At 36.8% G+C, this 16,605-nt stretch overlaps 1 protein-coding gene across 4 annotated transcripts in view; it reads right to left on the bottom strand.

The window, feature by feature from the left end:
• The window catches only part of LOC111505339 (sodium-coupled monocarboxylate transporter 1), a 30,972-nt gene extending 15,772 nt beyond the window's left edge, over window positions 1-15,200 (bottom strand). The window contains exons 1-6 of one of the 4 annotated variants that reach the window (XM_023160130.2): window positions 14,756-15,200; window positions 11,500-11,755; window positions 10,324-10,483; window positions 5,549-5,666; window positions 3,605-3,672; window positions 663-817 (exon numbers count right to left, since the gene is read on the bottom strand). In XM_023160130.2, coding sequence (XP_023015898.2) covers window positions 663-817; window positions 3,605-3,672; window positions 5,549-5,666; window positions 10,324-10,483; window positions 11,500-11,747 — 749 coding nt within the window. In that variant the 5' untranslated portion in view covers window positions 11,748-11,755; window positions 14,756-15,200. The remainder of the gene's footprint in view (window positions 1-662; window positions 818-3,604; window positions 3,673-5,548; window positions 5,667-10,323; window positions 10,484-11,499; window positions 11,756-14,755) is intronic. The other 3 variants (XM_023160131.2, XM_023160132.2, XM_074174870.1) reach the window with 3 other exon arrangements.
• Window positions 15,201-16,605: the final 1,405 nt, after the last annotated feature.

Raw genomic sequence — 16,605 nt, 5'->3', positions numbered from 1 at the left:
AATTGAGGACCGCTCGGAGAGCGGGGGTGGATGGAGTGGGGTAGTAGGTTCTCCTCGCTAAATATCTGGGGAGGGAAGCTTCTACTTCAGGGCACTCAACCCGGGAGGGGGCATGGGGGAGGGGGACCGTTACATATAAAAATTCTAGTCCAGTGTGTACTAGATATCACTACCGATGAAGCTACGGTGGTAGCGAAACACATTTCATTATTAATTTCCATCAAGTAACAGGTCAGTCCATTCGACGTAGTGAGATGTCGACGTAGTGGCAATTCGACGTAGGAAGAATAATTTGACTAGGAGCAAGTTCCACTACGTCGAATTATCTCTACGTCAAATTATCATCGTGTCAAATTCCCGCAATGTAAAATTGATTTAAGTTTCGACTACTTTCGTATTTTGGTGATATGAATAGAAGGGATGGTTGTCAACGTATTGAGATTTCGACGTAGTGAGAATGTGACGTAGTGATACGCACCCTGAAGTTAGTATAACAAAAATTCACCAAAATATGGAAATAACTCAACAGGGAAAGAAGCCAAAGACAAGTCAAGTACTTTGGTGCTACGAAAATGTAGAGTTGTCTTTCACTTGAGTTGTAATACATGATGATGACACACTCAGTTCTTTCAGCTTTCATTTCATAAATTGTATGTACTTACTTTGGGCCTTCAATTCTTCCACTTTCCCAATTACGTTCAATGACATTCCATATACCGCCAACATTGATCGTGCCTTTAATGATCACTAACAGAAGAGCTGCAAACATAACAACAAGCTGAATAACATCGGTCCACACAACTCCTTTCAAACCTCCCTGCAAATATTATTGAAGAAAATACACAACTATAATTCCAATCAGAAAATATTAACTGTCACAACTATGTCGAAAATAATTTTCTGATTTGTAGGTTTCCATGCTTAGCATTTCGTCTACAACTGCTAATAAAACCGGAAATCCGAACACTGAACAACTTAGTGTGTGATTTGATGAAGAATAAAACACCTCGTTTGTCACCTTTGATAACATCTACCGCTGTTGTAGGCAAAACGTTAGGTATAAAACCTTCAGATCATGGCCAAAAAACCCTGAAAAGAGTTTCTCTTCGCGCAAAATTCGTAAGGAAATAAATATGATCAACTACTCACCTTCTTCTATAAATAATTTCTTATCGAACCTTCACTGGAGAAAAAATGTTAACTTTTTATTATTGAAAGAAAGCCAAAGCCATGCCTAAAAAGCTGCCGTGGAATCATGAATCAAAACATTACTTGTTTTTCAGATATACAATGTTGTGTTTAATTTCAAATTCGTTTCCAATGCAAGCCACTATTTCAAACCTTAGTTCATTTATTTTGATTAGTTTCCGGTTTTGCCGTGGTTTTCTATGGTTATAATCTCCAAACGTTTCGACTGCAACTGCGGCAGTCATCTTCAGTGGCGTGGTGAAATACTCTTCTTGACGTGTCAGCTGAATAAACTGAAGCTCTCATTTCTGCCGTTTCATTTATAGTGCTGATTTTTCGCGCACTTTCACTAATGGCGGGTTAACGCATATTTCCCGCGCGATTGCGGGGAATGACTTGGCACCATTTTGGTGCTTTTCAATGCTGTATGCCAGATCTTTGGTAGATATGTTCTCTCTCTTCTTTTCTGTTGAAGTTCTCTTGGTGTTTGTGTATTTCTATGGCTTCTAAATACATTCTTGTTGAATAATGATTTGACGTTGCTAGTCTCTTGGTATTTTCGAACATGATCTTGTGTTTCCATCGCACAGTGCATATTCAGTGACTGCAGACTTCTCGGCCTGTCCCAGTCAGCAACTATGCTTGTACTTGACTAAGAGGGTACCAGTGCTTCTTTTGGCCTGACCGATATATACTATACCACAGTTACATGGAACCCTGTCGCTGCTGTCGATATTTTTTCCGTTGGTTTGAAGACGATGTTCATTTTCTCCTTCTTTAGAATTTTCCCGATTCCATTGGGAACATCTTCTATGTATGGCAGATAGACACTGCTTTGGGGTTGATCTTCACTGGTGTTTCCCTTCATTTCCTTCGAACGCGTAGCGCAAATTATGTTTTAGTTGTCGTAGACTATCGCTTGTAACACAGTTGTTAGGAGTTTCATTTCGTCGTCTACGTACCTTTCTTCCCATATTCTCGAAACTCTTTTCACTAGGGTGTTGATGACGGTCCTTTTTTGTTTTGGATCATGGTTGGATCCATGTATGATGGAATCGGCCGATACTTGATTAAAATCCATACCTAACTAACGTATTCTAAAAACACGTGTTGCGTTTTTGTAAAACTGTGTAGTGAAAATTACACAATAAAGTTTTTTTTAGAATACGATGGTTGGATCAATTATGTAGGTGTACCTACACTTTATGTCCTAGTTGATCACCTTTCCTGATGACTAAAACATCAAGGAATGGGATTTGGAGATTTTCTCGAAACACGAAAATGAGATCACTGTCTAATATATGGCAAACACCATTTTTTCAATATATTGAATTCGAGCTTTGATCTTCCAGCTATTAATCAACAGAACTATTGTTGATTCTGCCTACTCACAGTTTTTCTATGGTGAATTATTATTGGTTGGAAAATATTCACGAATTTTCAGTTCTTCATTGGCTATATTTTTGTGGTATCATCGTTTTTGCCATCATTATTATATTCGTTATCACTGATATTATTTTAATATTATCGCTTAGATAACTGTTTATTATTTCAATTTGATTTTATTCAGCATCATTTTCACCTTTCAACGATTGGAACGATATCAATAATCCAGCTTACCTAAATGCCAGCCATACGAGTTAGATTCATGAAGAAAGTTTCAAAAAGCTCTTCAAAAAATATCCGTGGATGATCCGTTTTCTTGAAGACTTGCCATTTATTATTCAATCTTTCAGATTTTTGTTGAAAATTAGTGAATCGAAATAATTGAATTCTTGAGTAAGAGAAGGGACTAGGTAGGCCACACGAGTTGTTTTTTTTCAGTTTTAATGGTTCTGGTTAGTGAGGCTACCTGTTGGCCATAATAAGAAATCCTTGAAAGTGTTCCATATTCCCATATCCCCCAAAATTGTCATCAGCAGCCGACACTGGTCAACAGAAGATTTTTCTACTCCACGACAACATCCATCCGCGCGTTCCACAAATCGCCCTCCGAAAATTAAACGAATTGAGTGTCGAAGTTCTGTCTCATCCACCATACTCCCCAGGCCTCTCCCTAAGGGAATATTATCTTTTCAAGTACTTCAATAACTTCCTTGGGCAAAAACAGCTTTCGTCGACTTCATCAAACACACAATTTTTATGCTGATATTACAGTTTAAAGTAGACGGATAGAAATTTCAAAACAGCTAATAAATTTCTTTGTGTGATTTTCAACTTTTTTAGATGAGAATTTTCGACATGTGAAATCTATTCGGCAATATAATAAAAAATCAGTGAATATGTCAAGGGTCATTTTTATAAATGCAATTTTAGCTTCCTCTATACTGAAACCATCTAAGCCACAAAGACACATGCCATTCATGCGATGAAAGAAACTAGAACGTGCTTTTTCGTGCGTTATTTCAAAACATACCATTGAAGTGTAGAATATGCAGAAAATACAAACAATCGGAGTGATGAGATGGACGTTTACTCCTGTTACTAAAATGATGAATAGATAAATTAATATAAAAAACTGAATCAAATGTAGCGATTGAAACAAAAACATGATTGGATTAATGATCAATGGCGGATTTCCACCAAACGGACAAAATTACAACAAAACAGCAAGCAAAATAAAAAAACATTTTGAAGACTTTGTGTCCCGTCGGCAGGAGGAGTTTGTTACTGAGTTCAATATAGACATTTTTCTGAGTATAGGAAGCCAACAGTGAATATCCGTTGTTTACTTCAACCAAATTAATAAATGCGCAATGTGTTTGGCCTCTGGTTTTCTTCCAAATAACTATAGACAGAACGCTTTGCCATCAGTGATATAAAAAATCATGGAGAAAGTCGTATCCTCAAATATTCTTGTAATTTATCGCAGAGTAGGTCAATATGTGGGTTCCACGTGAGTCTGTGATCTTCAATGAGACCAAGCATTTTTGTTGGTGAGCAAGATGTAACCTCCAGATCATTATATTTGAATATACTAAGAGGGTCATTCATATTACCTAGCGAATATTTCATTAACTCTGTTTTGTTGATGTTGAGTGGTAGATGGTTTTTAGTAGCCCATGTAATTACTTTCTTATAGCGCGGTTTTTAATTGGAATACTTTCACCATCAACGCTGGTGTTCCCCAGGGATCCGTATTGTCTCCAACCCTCTTTTTATTGCATATCAACGATTTATTGGATTATTGGAGAAATCCAAGAATCCAACATATTGCTTTGCTGACGACATCACACTTGTCTCGTCATTCCCTTTGGATTCTAGGACATCGGCTACGGAGGCACATCTTCACCGACAGCAAGAGGTTGCATATCTTAATGAGGATCTAGAAGTGATTTCGAATTGGGGTGAGAGTGACTAGGTTCAATCCAAGAACATAAATGTCTCCTAACCGGATATAATAATGTCAAGTCAGACAATTCCGCTTTCTGCTTCGATAAGTTTGTTGGGGGTTGAAATGGACACCAATATGTCATATCTCTAAAATTTCGAAGGCTGCTTCTCAAAAGCTTGAAACACTGTTCCAAACCAGAAAACTGTACACACCTCAGCAACTCAGACTTTCTTCGGACTATTGTTTTCATGTTTGTAGCTCCGCACCTAAGCATGCCCTGAAGCTGCTTGATTTCATCCATAAAAGAGCCATCCGCCTGATTGAAGACGCGAACATCACTTGCAACCTCGAAGGAAAATTGGATATTCTTCTCTTTTCCATAGATTCTTTTATGTTCAAGTGATTTAGCACATTCGATTCTACCAAGAGCGGTCCATATCATACAAACGCGACGGACTGTGGCTGCTCATCGTTTTGAGCTTCAACTCGAACTTCCGCTGTTTAAGAACTCTTCCATTTTTGGAATTTTGTTTATGCGGAATAAACTTCCTGAGAAAATTTTTCTAAATGGATTTGATCTCCAGCGATTGAAATCCAATGTGAATCGCTACCTTTGCACAGGCACCGCTTTTAGAGCGCCTCAAGGATTTTCCTGTAGTGCTTGTGATTTGTCCTTAAAAAATGTGAAAGCAGCAGTGACAGACAGAGGACGAATCTCATCGTTAGTCGATGTAGAAGATTAGTTTTGCAACTGACCGCTTTGGGGATCCCCGTTTGAGCATCCAGTTCTATTTCTATCCCATAGATGGATCTAGTTATCTTCCTCACTCACTCAGGTGTGTCTAATGATGAAGTGTATGGCGAGTGGAAACAACGCTGTCTAGTAATGAATCATAAATGCGTTGTGTTTGGGCTGGTTATCGAATGAAAAATGATTTTTAACAACGACCAGAATGTACTGTTCTTACTACAAATACATATTCAAATATCGCATAGTAAAAATAAAATAGAAAAATGTATGTATACCTTGGTTGAAAGCCAGAGCCGGAACATATATGACCAATGGTAACCACGAGAGCATTTTGATTGTGAACAACAGTGATCCGAATAATCTCACTTTCTTGTCGAATCTTCTTTCGTGGTACTGCAAATATATTCGAATATTGGTATGACTAGAAACTTTGGAAATCACAGAACTTTTGTGATTCTCGAATGATCTAATGAAAATTATATATCGCATACAAAAAACACACTTCAATGTGAGGATTTCAGTAATAGTTAAGTGTAGACAATTTACAAACTGAACCCTATAAAACAAATGTTCAAGAAATAAGGTGAGGTTTCATTTCTCCTCAAAAACAGTTATTCATTCATCAATTTATAATTTTCTCCCTCCAAAGGAGACCCCCTCAGATAAAATATACTTGTGCTAGCTTTTTTTTCCAATCCTCGAAGCAGTTTTTCTGATGAAACGCCGTCCTTTGATGGGTCTCTTCAACCTTGAGAACAGGAAAAAGTCGTAGGGGCCAAATCTGGTGGATACGGTGGTTCATATGCTGGATCATAGTTTTTCAATTGTCCACCTTTTTTGTCGAAACACGAAAAACTACAACAAATTTAAGAAAGAACTAAAATAATTTTAGAGTACAATCACAGTGCGTCAACTGTCAACGTGTTTTAAGTGTTTTTGAGTAACTAATTCCATTACTCACACAAAATTTGATACAAGTTTTCTGATCAATTTCATTCGATGGCAGATAATCGCCGGAAACGCAAAACACTTCTAATTTTTATGCCTCTCACCAACAAACTAAACATACTGAGCAGCTGAAACTGTAAACATATATTCGGGACGAGTGTACCAACATAAAAAAATCGCTAATCGAAGGTACGTAGGCCGCGAAATTTGAAGATTCACCTCATTTTTTGAACAGTTGATATATATGAATTGATTTGAATAGATGGAAGAACTGGAGCCGCCCCTGACCGATATGTCGGCCAGCGAACAAACACATAACATCACCGCAAACGGAATGCAGTCGTCAACCTCCTATCAAACTCTAGTTGAGTACCGAACGACTATAGAATTTTAGAACGATCGTTTCTGATATATAAGGCCGGCTTCTCGTCCCAAGAGGGATACACAGACAGGTCAGTCCCACACAGTTCACACGTTGCGAGTGAGACGTTGATGAGTAAACATCAAAGTTATAGAGCAGTGACAATTTTCAGCATTTAGATACGCTATCGCCTAAAAAGTATTTTAGGACGATAAGCGATGGAAGAACTATTAAATAGAATTCACCACTTCCGTAGGAACTATTCCAGAGACGCGGTTCTCGCGTTGATGGCGGCAATACTAGATCGGTATGACGTTTCCAGTATAGAGCTGGCAAAGTCGTACAAATATTTTGAAAAGATAATGGAACAAAACATACTAAACCGCAAACCCAAATATTACCAACTCTTCGAAGCTCTGCCAGGAAGAGGAAAGATACGATCCAGATTTCGACGACCTCCCTTCGGAAGAAGAAGAAATCCAAGGTGAAAACATGCCACAAAAACGAGCGGCCACACCTGAGCCCCGCATTGAAAAAACAAAAATCCCGGCTACTGAAAAGGTACAAACTCAGCAGCCGAAGAAGAAAAAGACAAAAAGCGATCGAACAAATCCTGGAAATTCCGATGACGTCACGACCAGTACGTCACAGGTACCGGATAAGACAATACAGGTAGCCCAAAAGGATAATCCCCCAACACAAACACATCCGAACAGATGGATTTGGATGTAGAACAAAAGGTCGAAGAAGCCCCGGTAACAAACCAGGGGGAAACAAAAACAAAAAATGAAAAACTTCCGCCAATTACCATACGAGCGAAGGACATATGGAAAAATTTCAATACGATCACCGCCGCGCAGAATATCAACATATCTCGGGCGGTGAACACAATGACGGGATAAAGGTTCACTTTAAATCCATAGAGGATTACAGGAAGGTAACAAAATCCCTCGACAAAGAAAAGATACCTTACCACACATATTCGGTACAAGCCGAGAAACCGTTAAGAATCATTTTCCGGGGAGTCCCAGAAGCCCTGGAAATAGACGATATCAAAAAAGAACTGCAATCGCTCGTATGAGTAAAGCAAACAAGAAGCCTATCCCCTTCGTACTAGTCCTGGTCCCTAGAAACCAGGCTAACATATACGATATTAAAGAAATCCAAAAAGTTCGCGTTACCGCAGAAACACAAAGGCCACGTAATAGAGCAGGACAATGCTGCAGGTGCCAAAAGTTCGGGCACACACAGCGGAACTGTAAAGCAGTCCCGGCCTGTGTAAAGTGCGCCCGACGGCACTTGACAAATGAGTGCAAAAGACCCAAAAACTCCCTGATGCGGTGCTTCAACTGCAAGGGAGAACATCCAGCTAGTTTTCACGGGTGCCCAGAACGCCCCGAAAATAAGAAAAAGGCCTCAGATGGGCCTACAGACGAAAGACAGCCCCCAAACCCGAGGACAGTCAATCAAAATAGAGTCAGAAGCGGAACCTCTTATGCGAGAGCCGTATCAACTAGAGAAAATTCCTGCAACTCTCCCGAAGGTCTCCCAACGGCCTTAGGGCAGCTGCAGGAAATTCTCACGAAATTTCCGGTTCTACAAGCCATGCTCGCCGGAAATAAATAAAAAAGAACATGTCTTAACGACAAAAAAAGGATAACAGAAGACGCTGCGACTTCTGACAGTTTGCTACAAGCTACAAGAAGGTGATAGAGACTTGTCCCTATCACCCTAACATAAGAAAAACATGAACTAGACTAAAGAACAATTAGCTGAAAGGGTAGGGGGCCTTTGGTTCGGGTACCTGACTTAATAAAGACAATGCAGGCCAAGAGGGCAGTTGAGTTCAGAAAGTGAATCGAGCGATTAAACAAGGAATTCAAATAGTGAAAATAAATAAGTGTCTAGGACTCGAATAAAATAAGAGGACATATTCAGTTTTGTGGAAAATTGACAATAAGAGACAAAATGTGTTCGAGGAAAGTGCGCCTAGTGGACTTGAAAGTTGCCGAACTGAAGTTAGAATTGAAGGAGAGGGAGCTAGATTGTTCTGGAAAGAAATCAGTACTCCAGAAGAGACTGTGGGATAACTTGACTGAATCAGGAGAAGATCCCGAAACATATCTATTCGAAGTTTCTGGGGGTGATTTGAGTTCAATAATGAGCAAACTTAATGGACTTCAACAAAATTCGGCAAGCCTTGAAGAGAAGCTTCTGGAAAATTCGAAAAGCTTGGAAGATACATTTCTAGAAAAATCGAAGAGTTTAGAAGGCAAGCTTCGCAAAAATTTGGTGACTTTAAAAGATGAACTTCAACAAAATTCGAAGTGCCTGGAGGAGAAGCTTCTGGAAAATTCTAAGAGTTTGGAAGACAAGCTTCTGGAAAATTCGAAAAGTTTGAAAGATAAATTTCTAGAGAATTCAAAAAGCTTGAAGGAAGAACTTCTAGAAAATGCAGTAGGCTTGAAGAAAGAACTTGGTGGTGAGGGGAGTCTACTCGAAGAAATGATAGGAACCATCGAGAGAGAGATAGACAAAATCAGGAATGAAATGAACACGAAAGTAGAGGAAATCAAAAGCGGAGTTCGGGCAGAAGTCAGCAGGATGAAGGAAACAATGAACAATTTGCGCTTAATTCATTTTCTTTCTGAACTCAACTGCCCTCTTGAAACGAGAAGCCGGCCTTATATATCAGTAATGATCGTTCTAGAATTCTATAGTCGTTTCGGTACTCAACTGCATTCCTTTTGCGGTGATGTCATGAGGTTGCTAGCTGGCTGACATATCGGTCAGGGGCGGCTTCAGATTCGATATAGAATCATTATATTACATCATAAGTAGATGAACAAGGCGGTTTCTATTACACCGGAAATTCAACTAACAGAAGCAAGGTATAACGGTCGAAAACACACGTAAAACGATCAAAAACACACGAAAAATGATCGAAGACGTACGCCAAACTATCGAAGACGCACGCAAAATGATCGAAGACGCACGCAAAACGTTCGAAAATGCACGAAGAACAGTCGAAACAAACGCGAACGCGTGCATCTTCGATCGTTTTGCGTGCGTCTTCGATCATTTTTCGTGTGTTTCCGATCGTTTTGCGTGTGTTTTCGACTGTTTTCGATCGTTATACCTTGCTTCTGTTAGTTGAATTTCCGGTGTAATAGAAACCGCCTTGTTCATCTACTATTATGTGCTAGATTCATTTCTTCTTTCACAATATTCATTGTTTATTCCCCAAAAAAATTGTTTTCTCTCACTTTTTCGAATGGTGCACATTCGTTTCTTTCAATTGTCGAATAAAGTTTCACCAAGCAAGTTGGTATCTTCAGAAGATAATGGTTATTATTATAACTGTTATTTCATAAACTACACCTCACGATTTGATCTCCACAAACTTTATTTGAAAAATATATCATGATATGTTTCGCTAACACAATAGCTTCTACAAAGTGATTTAAATTCAAATAAAATTTGTGGAGTTGAATCGTGAGGTGCAGTTTATGAAATTACTATGGATCTTCATCAAGTAGCGGCCGAATCAATCAAAAAAATATAACTGTTATATAGGTGAGCTAATAAACCATAATCAATACTTCAAATTAGCAATAAACCAAATCTTCATGAAACAAGGGCAATTGAGAATGATATCAATAGCTGAAAATGATTTTAAGTAGTCTACAAATGTGAATTTATGTTTTCAAATCCATTTATGGAGAAAATAATATATCAAACCTCATAGGTCGACGTCAGTGCAAGTCCCTGGAATACTGGCAAATAAACTGATTTCATCAAAAGTGTGGCAAGGAAAAATCCCCCAAGGATATAAGCATACTGAACTCCATATACGTAGACCTCGGTTGGGATACCCAAAAGAGAAATACCACTGACCCAACTACAATAAAAAATTGTTAATTACTTATTATAAATGAATGATAGTTTATGGCATGATCAAAAATAAAGCATATTTTGACTTTGACTTTGATGAAAGGGAAGAGCTAATTGTTGTAATCCATTCAAATTCTATGTTTTTGAGCACTATCCAAAAATATTTCATACAAATGGGGTTATTCAAATTTGAATATTGAAAATGATATATGCCAACAGAGCATTTCTGAATAAAAAAAGTAAAATTATACTCTGCGATGTTTTAGTTCATTCACATGCCAACTACGTAGACGTGGTGTATGGTCCAGGAATTTAGAAAAGTGACAGTTTTAGAATCTAAAATCTCCAGAATCAGGCTCGTTACAGGTACGAAAAATCGAGAACATATTTCACATCTGTTTGGGGATATGGGTTGGTTGAATATGGAATCCAGGCGAACATTATTACATCCTGCAACATTTTTTCAAAAACTCCTTTAAACAAGACAAATTCTCTTATTTTTTCAAAAAAATATCATTAAGAACTGACATACACTATCTTAACATATTTTCTTTTGTTGTTACGGTTGGATGAAAGAGCAATCTCTATAGGTATTGAATCCTAGCATTTGATCAGTTGTAATTGTATGGAAGCATCAATAAAAGCCATTATTATTATTAATAATCAAAATGACAATGTTCCAAATCAAACTGTGACCATGCATCGAACTCAGAGAAAAAATGACCAGCTTCTACTAGTTTTTTGAGAAAATGATGGATATCGATTAGTTATCAGATTGTACCCAGCTTCTTAAAAATCCATCTAGCGTATAGAAAACCTACTGATATAATAATTTGTCAGTGCAATTTGGTACTTATTCATCCTGTATTATTTCAGTAACGGAAGAATATTGTTATAAAAATCAATACATGTATATAGGCAACATGAAATCTACAACTAGTGCCCTATTTTATCAAGAAATTTTCCAAAAATTCCATTATTTTCAACAAGCGACATGACTTCAGAAACATACTTCTTCCTTACCTCGCCAATAATGACATAGCGATTGGAATCACACCCATGGATCGGCTAGCAACTAAATAATCTTGCGAAGTCTGCGATTTCTTGCAAATTCCGAAATACAGTCCAACAAAAACGCATATGCCCAACATGAAAATGAACATGATGTAATCCACCCAGCCGAAACGTTGCATCGATTCCCCCATTTCAGACACTCCCATGAGGCTCTTCTCGTAGGTACTGGATAACCCGTCAGCAAGACTATCGGCCATGGTGAATTCTGAAAAAAATAGTTCGGTATCCTGTTGATTTTGGTCAAATGAAAGGGATTCCAGTTAATGTAAGTACTGGTACTGAAGATGACATTGTTCTGAGGTTTTCGGCTACTTAATTGTTCAATGAGTACTAAAGTCGAAAGTGGGGTGAATTCAGAAGTAATGGTGATTTGCGAAGCTCACACCAAAAGTGAATTGAAAAAAATCAGAGACAAAGACAGAAAAGTGAATAAAAAAAAAGAATCAGAGACAGAGGCAGAAAATTGAATTGGTTGTCAATCAAAATAGTTCCAAATTTTCCTCGTAAGTGGCCGAATTCGTTACTTAAAAATTTCCCAGTTCATTATGGTTATCGTTACGACTTCGAGGACAGCACCTTATACGTGGGCCAATATTAGCTGTGAATGTAGAAGGAAATTTCATCGTGAGGTGACTGTTACCAAATACAATATAATACTGCAAACATCCAGTTATCATTTAAACGATTTTTTTGTGGAGGACTCAATATTTTATACTGTTTTTTGGGTTTACAATCTTCCACAATCTCAAAAAATGAAAACATTCCATTCTTTTGACTTGTGTTGAAAGAAATTCGCTCATTTTGAAGCGAAAAAGTCCAATGGAGTCAAATCGGTCCGATCTCAGTGGCTAGTTCACCTCCACGTGAGATGACCATGCCCTCAAATCGCTCGTGCGCTCGTCGCCATCGAGAAGTACAAACACCACAGCTTGATGAAGCAGTACTTAATTTTATTGAAGAACAACCTACTATCAGTACAAGAAAGATTGCTTTCCAACTAAATGTTGATCATATGACGGTATTTCGAATTTTAAAGGAACAACTCTTATACCCTCACCATCTGCAACGTGTACAGGCACTGTTACCGCGAGACTTTTCGAACCGTCTTGAATTTTGCAATTGGATGCTGGAAATGATTAGAAGAAATTGTGACTTTCTGAAGACGATAGAATTCACAGACGAATGTAGTTTTTCTCGGAACAAGATTATTAATTTTCACAATTACCACATATGGGCTGATGAAAACCCTCACGCTATTGTCGAAACTAACCATCAAGAACAGTTTTCTCTTAACGTGTGGCTCGGAGTTATTGGGGATGATTTAATTGGGCCTCATTTTCTACCTCCTCGATTAAATGGTGAGGCATACGTTCAATTTTTAAGAGAAGTGCATCCAGTACTGCTGGAGGAAGTTCCTTTGAGCGTCAGAAGAGTATGTTTTTCATGCATGATGGGGCTCCCGCCTATTTTAATCAAGTAGCACGTCAGCATTCAACTGAAACATATGCAAATCAGTGTATAGGCCGAGGAGGACCACAGAACTGGCCCGCTTGATCCCCGGATCTCAATCCTCTCGATTTCTCTATTTGGGGCCATTTACAGCATTTGGTTTATCGTACTCCTGTTCGTGGCTCAATGCGCCGTCGTCTAGACGCATGCGTAATGTCTGAAGGTAGACATATTGAACATTTACTATGATTTCTACACGTTGTGTGTTTTGTTATTGATAAATTAGTTTCGTTTATTACATCGTTTAATGCAGGTACTAACTACAAAATAACAATAAATCCAGTTCGCATTTATGACGATGTATCTCTGTATTTGTTCCTAAAATAATTTTTTGCTGCGAACTGGTTTGTTTTGGGCAATAAACCTAAGATACATTTTTTGTTTACAATGAAACAGGCTATCGGAAATGAATTTTCAAATGGTAAACAAAAAATAAGACAAAAAGTTACATTGGAAATAAATTTTAGGGGTTGCGTTTTCCACCCCTTACAACCATGGAGTAAACCAAATAAATTACCGGCTAAGTGTCTTTTTGGTAGTACAAAACGTCAGGTTAATTTCAATATTGTAAGTTTTTCAGTGCTTGTGAAAAAAATTGTTATACAAATTTTATGTACCCCCTTTAAGGGACTGTATCTTAACAAGGGATGCTCCAATGAAGTTTCTTTATATGAAAGATCCTATCTTTTTTTTTGATGAGGAATCACCTCCTTGAATGTTTTACACTTATTCAGTTACACCCTGTATATGTGTGAATACGGACAAAAATTAACAACGTCTGAAATTACTCCAAATGTAAAGCTAAAACACCTCAAAGACAAGCTTTATCAATCTTTTTTGAGGTTTCCTTCGTTTATTTTCTGTACTTTTCTCTTTATTGTAAATATTGTAGTTCTGTATTTTATTTGAATTTGTTAAATAAACGTGTTGTTGAATGATTTATCTGTTCATGGTGATTTGGCAAAACAGACTGAATAAATGACAACGTATTTGAAAGATGTAACTTTAACAAGATGACCGTTATCAATTGTTGAAGTTTGGAAGTCCCTGTTAGAAGGCACGTTATATTTCAAAGTTAAACACTAACCAAATAAAAAAAATCAGGATCGATTTCCTTCATGAGAGTTCGAGAAAATGTTTTTTTTTTTTTCAATTTCCTCACGAATATTTTTTCAGAGATATTGTACTGAAAATGAATGATAATTCAATTGAAATAATCTCCAAAAATTGTCTTTTTTTTGTTCGGTATTACTGGAAGTTCAGATTGAGGACTAATATATGAAGTAATTCATTTTCAAAAATGACTAGATAAATAATGATGATGAAAAATAGATGAGATATTGCATGACGACTTTCTTTGGATATTTTTATCTTTCACAATTTGAAAAATATAAAACTTGTAGTGTATGATTTCTAAGCTCTTTTTCTGATAGGCAAAATTATCAAATACAAGTTTCTGATAAATCGAACATTTTTCTCTGAGGTCGAAAAAAACTGTTTTTTCTACACAAAAAAATTACTTTCGCTCAATAGAGGAGATATCGAAGCATGTGTCGCTCTTTCTTTTCTGTTATAATTATTTCACAGATATATTTCAATTTTTACACTCATGATAGTACAATTATGAGGTATTTTTTCAAAAAGATACCTTCCAGAGGTATTTTTTTGAAATAGGTCAAAAACGATTTCAAATTACCTGTCTCCAATCCTAGCAATTCTTGTATGTGATTTGAAATATATAGTTTGAGAATCTATCCGTCGAAAAAACAGCAATCTTCTTCAAACTTTTCCGTAGTGTGTCTCTGACTTTGCTCAAACTGAACATAACTTACTAATATTACCAACTGCACTAAACAATTTTCAACAATAACTACGATGGTTTATTTTATTGGAGCCGCTATTATAAAAGCAGGTCTTGGTATTGCGGATGTCGGCGTTTTACACTAGATTTAATTGCCACTTATTCTGGATTATTCAATTGAAATATATTTCAGGTTATATTTTGGTATTAGCCATTTGCAGTGGTAAACTAGGCCGATTGCAGTCCAGCCCGAGAATAACAACAATTAAGGCAACTTTACTTCCAAATCGTTAGTTTGGTATTTCGAAGGTTAGGAGATTAATGTTATCTTTTGGGTACGATGTTGGGAACCATTAAAAATTCATAAATTGTTATCAAATGTTGCAAAAATCGTCAACGAGCACATACAATTTCATTAACGGTGGGGTTTCATGGGGGATAGTGAAAATCAGCAGACACTTGAGATATTTCACTGATATCAAATATAAATAGAGAAAAATCGTTAATCTGTGACGGTAAATATTTTCTCATAAACATGTTTGTGTAGTTGAGGTTCAATGTTTTTATTATTTTGCCGTTATTTGCTTGCAAGGTCGCTCTGGTCCTAAGAAAACAGTGATCTCCAAATATGGCTACATTTTTCATATATAGGATTGTCCATGTAATTTGTGTGAAATTCTGGATCTTCTTCTGATACCAAATATTAACCTGATACAAAAGTTTCGAACTTTTTGTATGCGACACCTGTCGTTCTTGTCTAAACATGAATGATAAACAGCGTCACAGTGGTTAAAATGAGATAAAACTAATGAATCACATAGCATTTTCTTGACATCTACATCCAAATATTGTCTATGGTTTCAATGATGAATAAGTAATTTTGAGTTTTTAGGTTATGTGTTGATGAAATCCTAGTTTATGATCTGAATTCAACCCCAAATTTTTTGAATACGGTCTGAATTGTATGTCAGAGTTTCCCATTTTCAAGCTGTAGTTTTTTTCTTCTTCCCTGATGCTATCACTTCCAAAAATAATAGCTACTGATTTGTTTGGATCGATTTTCAACATATGGTCAGTGGACACTTTTAGAATCGTATTTAAATCAAAATTTATATCAGTTACTGCTTGAACTATATCTGAAGATTTGAAAGATAAATATATTTAAGAGCCATCTTCATAAAGGTGATATTTACAAGACTTCATCTTATTGATAAATGTAGCAGTATAGAGGGTATAGAAAAATGGGCCTAAAATGCTGCCTTGGGGTACTCCTGTTTTAACTTCTCTCCAAGTAGAAGAAATATCGTGAATCTGTACTTTTTGTAATCTATTATCTAGATAAGATGATATCAACATCATTGATGCATCACTGAACCCAAAAAAATGTAACATAGCGCAAAGTATTTTATGATTGATGGTGTCAAATGCTTTTGAATAATCAAACAGAATCAAAATAGTGGCTTTATTTTCATCTCTAGCTTCAATTATGTCATCTACGATCTCTAATAATGATGTTGCACAAATATAACCTTTTCTAAAACCTGACTGTTTATGTGACAAAATATTGTAACGAATAATGAAATGGCGCATTTGATTTTCCATTACTTTCTTTATAATTTTGGAACATGTCGGGAGAATACTTATTGACCTTAAATCATTAAAATTTTGTGGTTGAATATTTTTTGGTAGGGGTATAATTTCTGCACATTTCCGACTTTGTGAGTTAGTACCGTTATAATAAAAGG

This window comes from Leptinotarsa decemlineata, unplaced genomic scaffold (genome assembly GCF_025532065.1).
Source record: "Leptinotarsa decemlineata unplaced genomic scaffold, Ldec_3_MD MMD2_tig00000882_RagTag_RagTag, whole genome shotgun sequence".
NCBI classification, from domain to species: domain Eukaryota; kingdom Metazoa; phylum Arthropoda; class Insecta; order Coleoptera; family Chrysomelidae; genus Leptinotarsa; species Leptinotarsa decemlineata.
The sequence above is the reverse complement of the archived record's forward strand: the minus strand, read 5'-3'. Positions and strand labels throughout refer to the sequence as shown.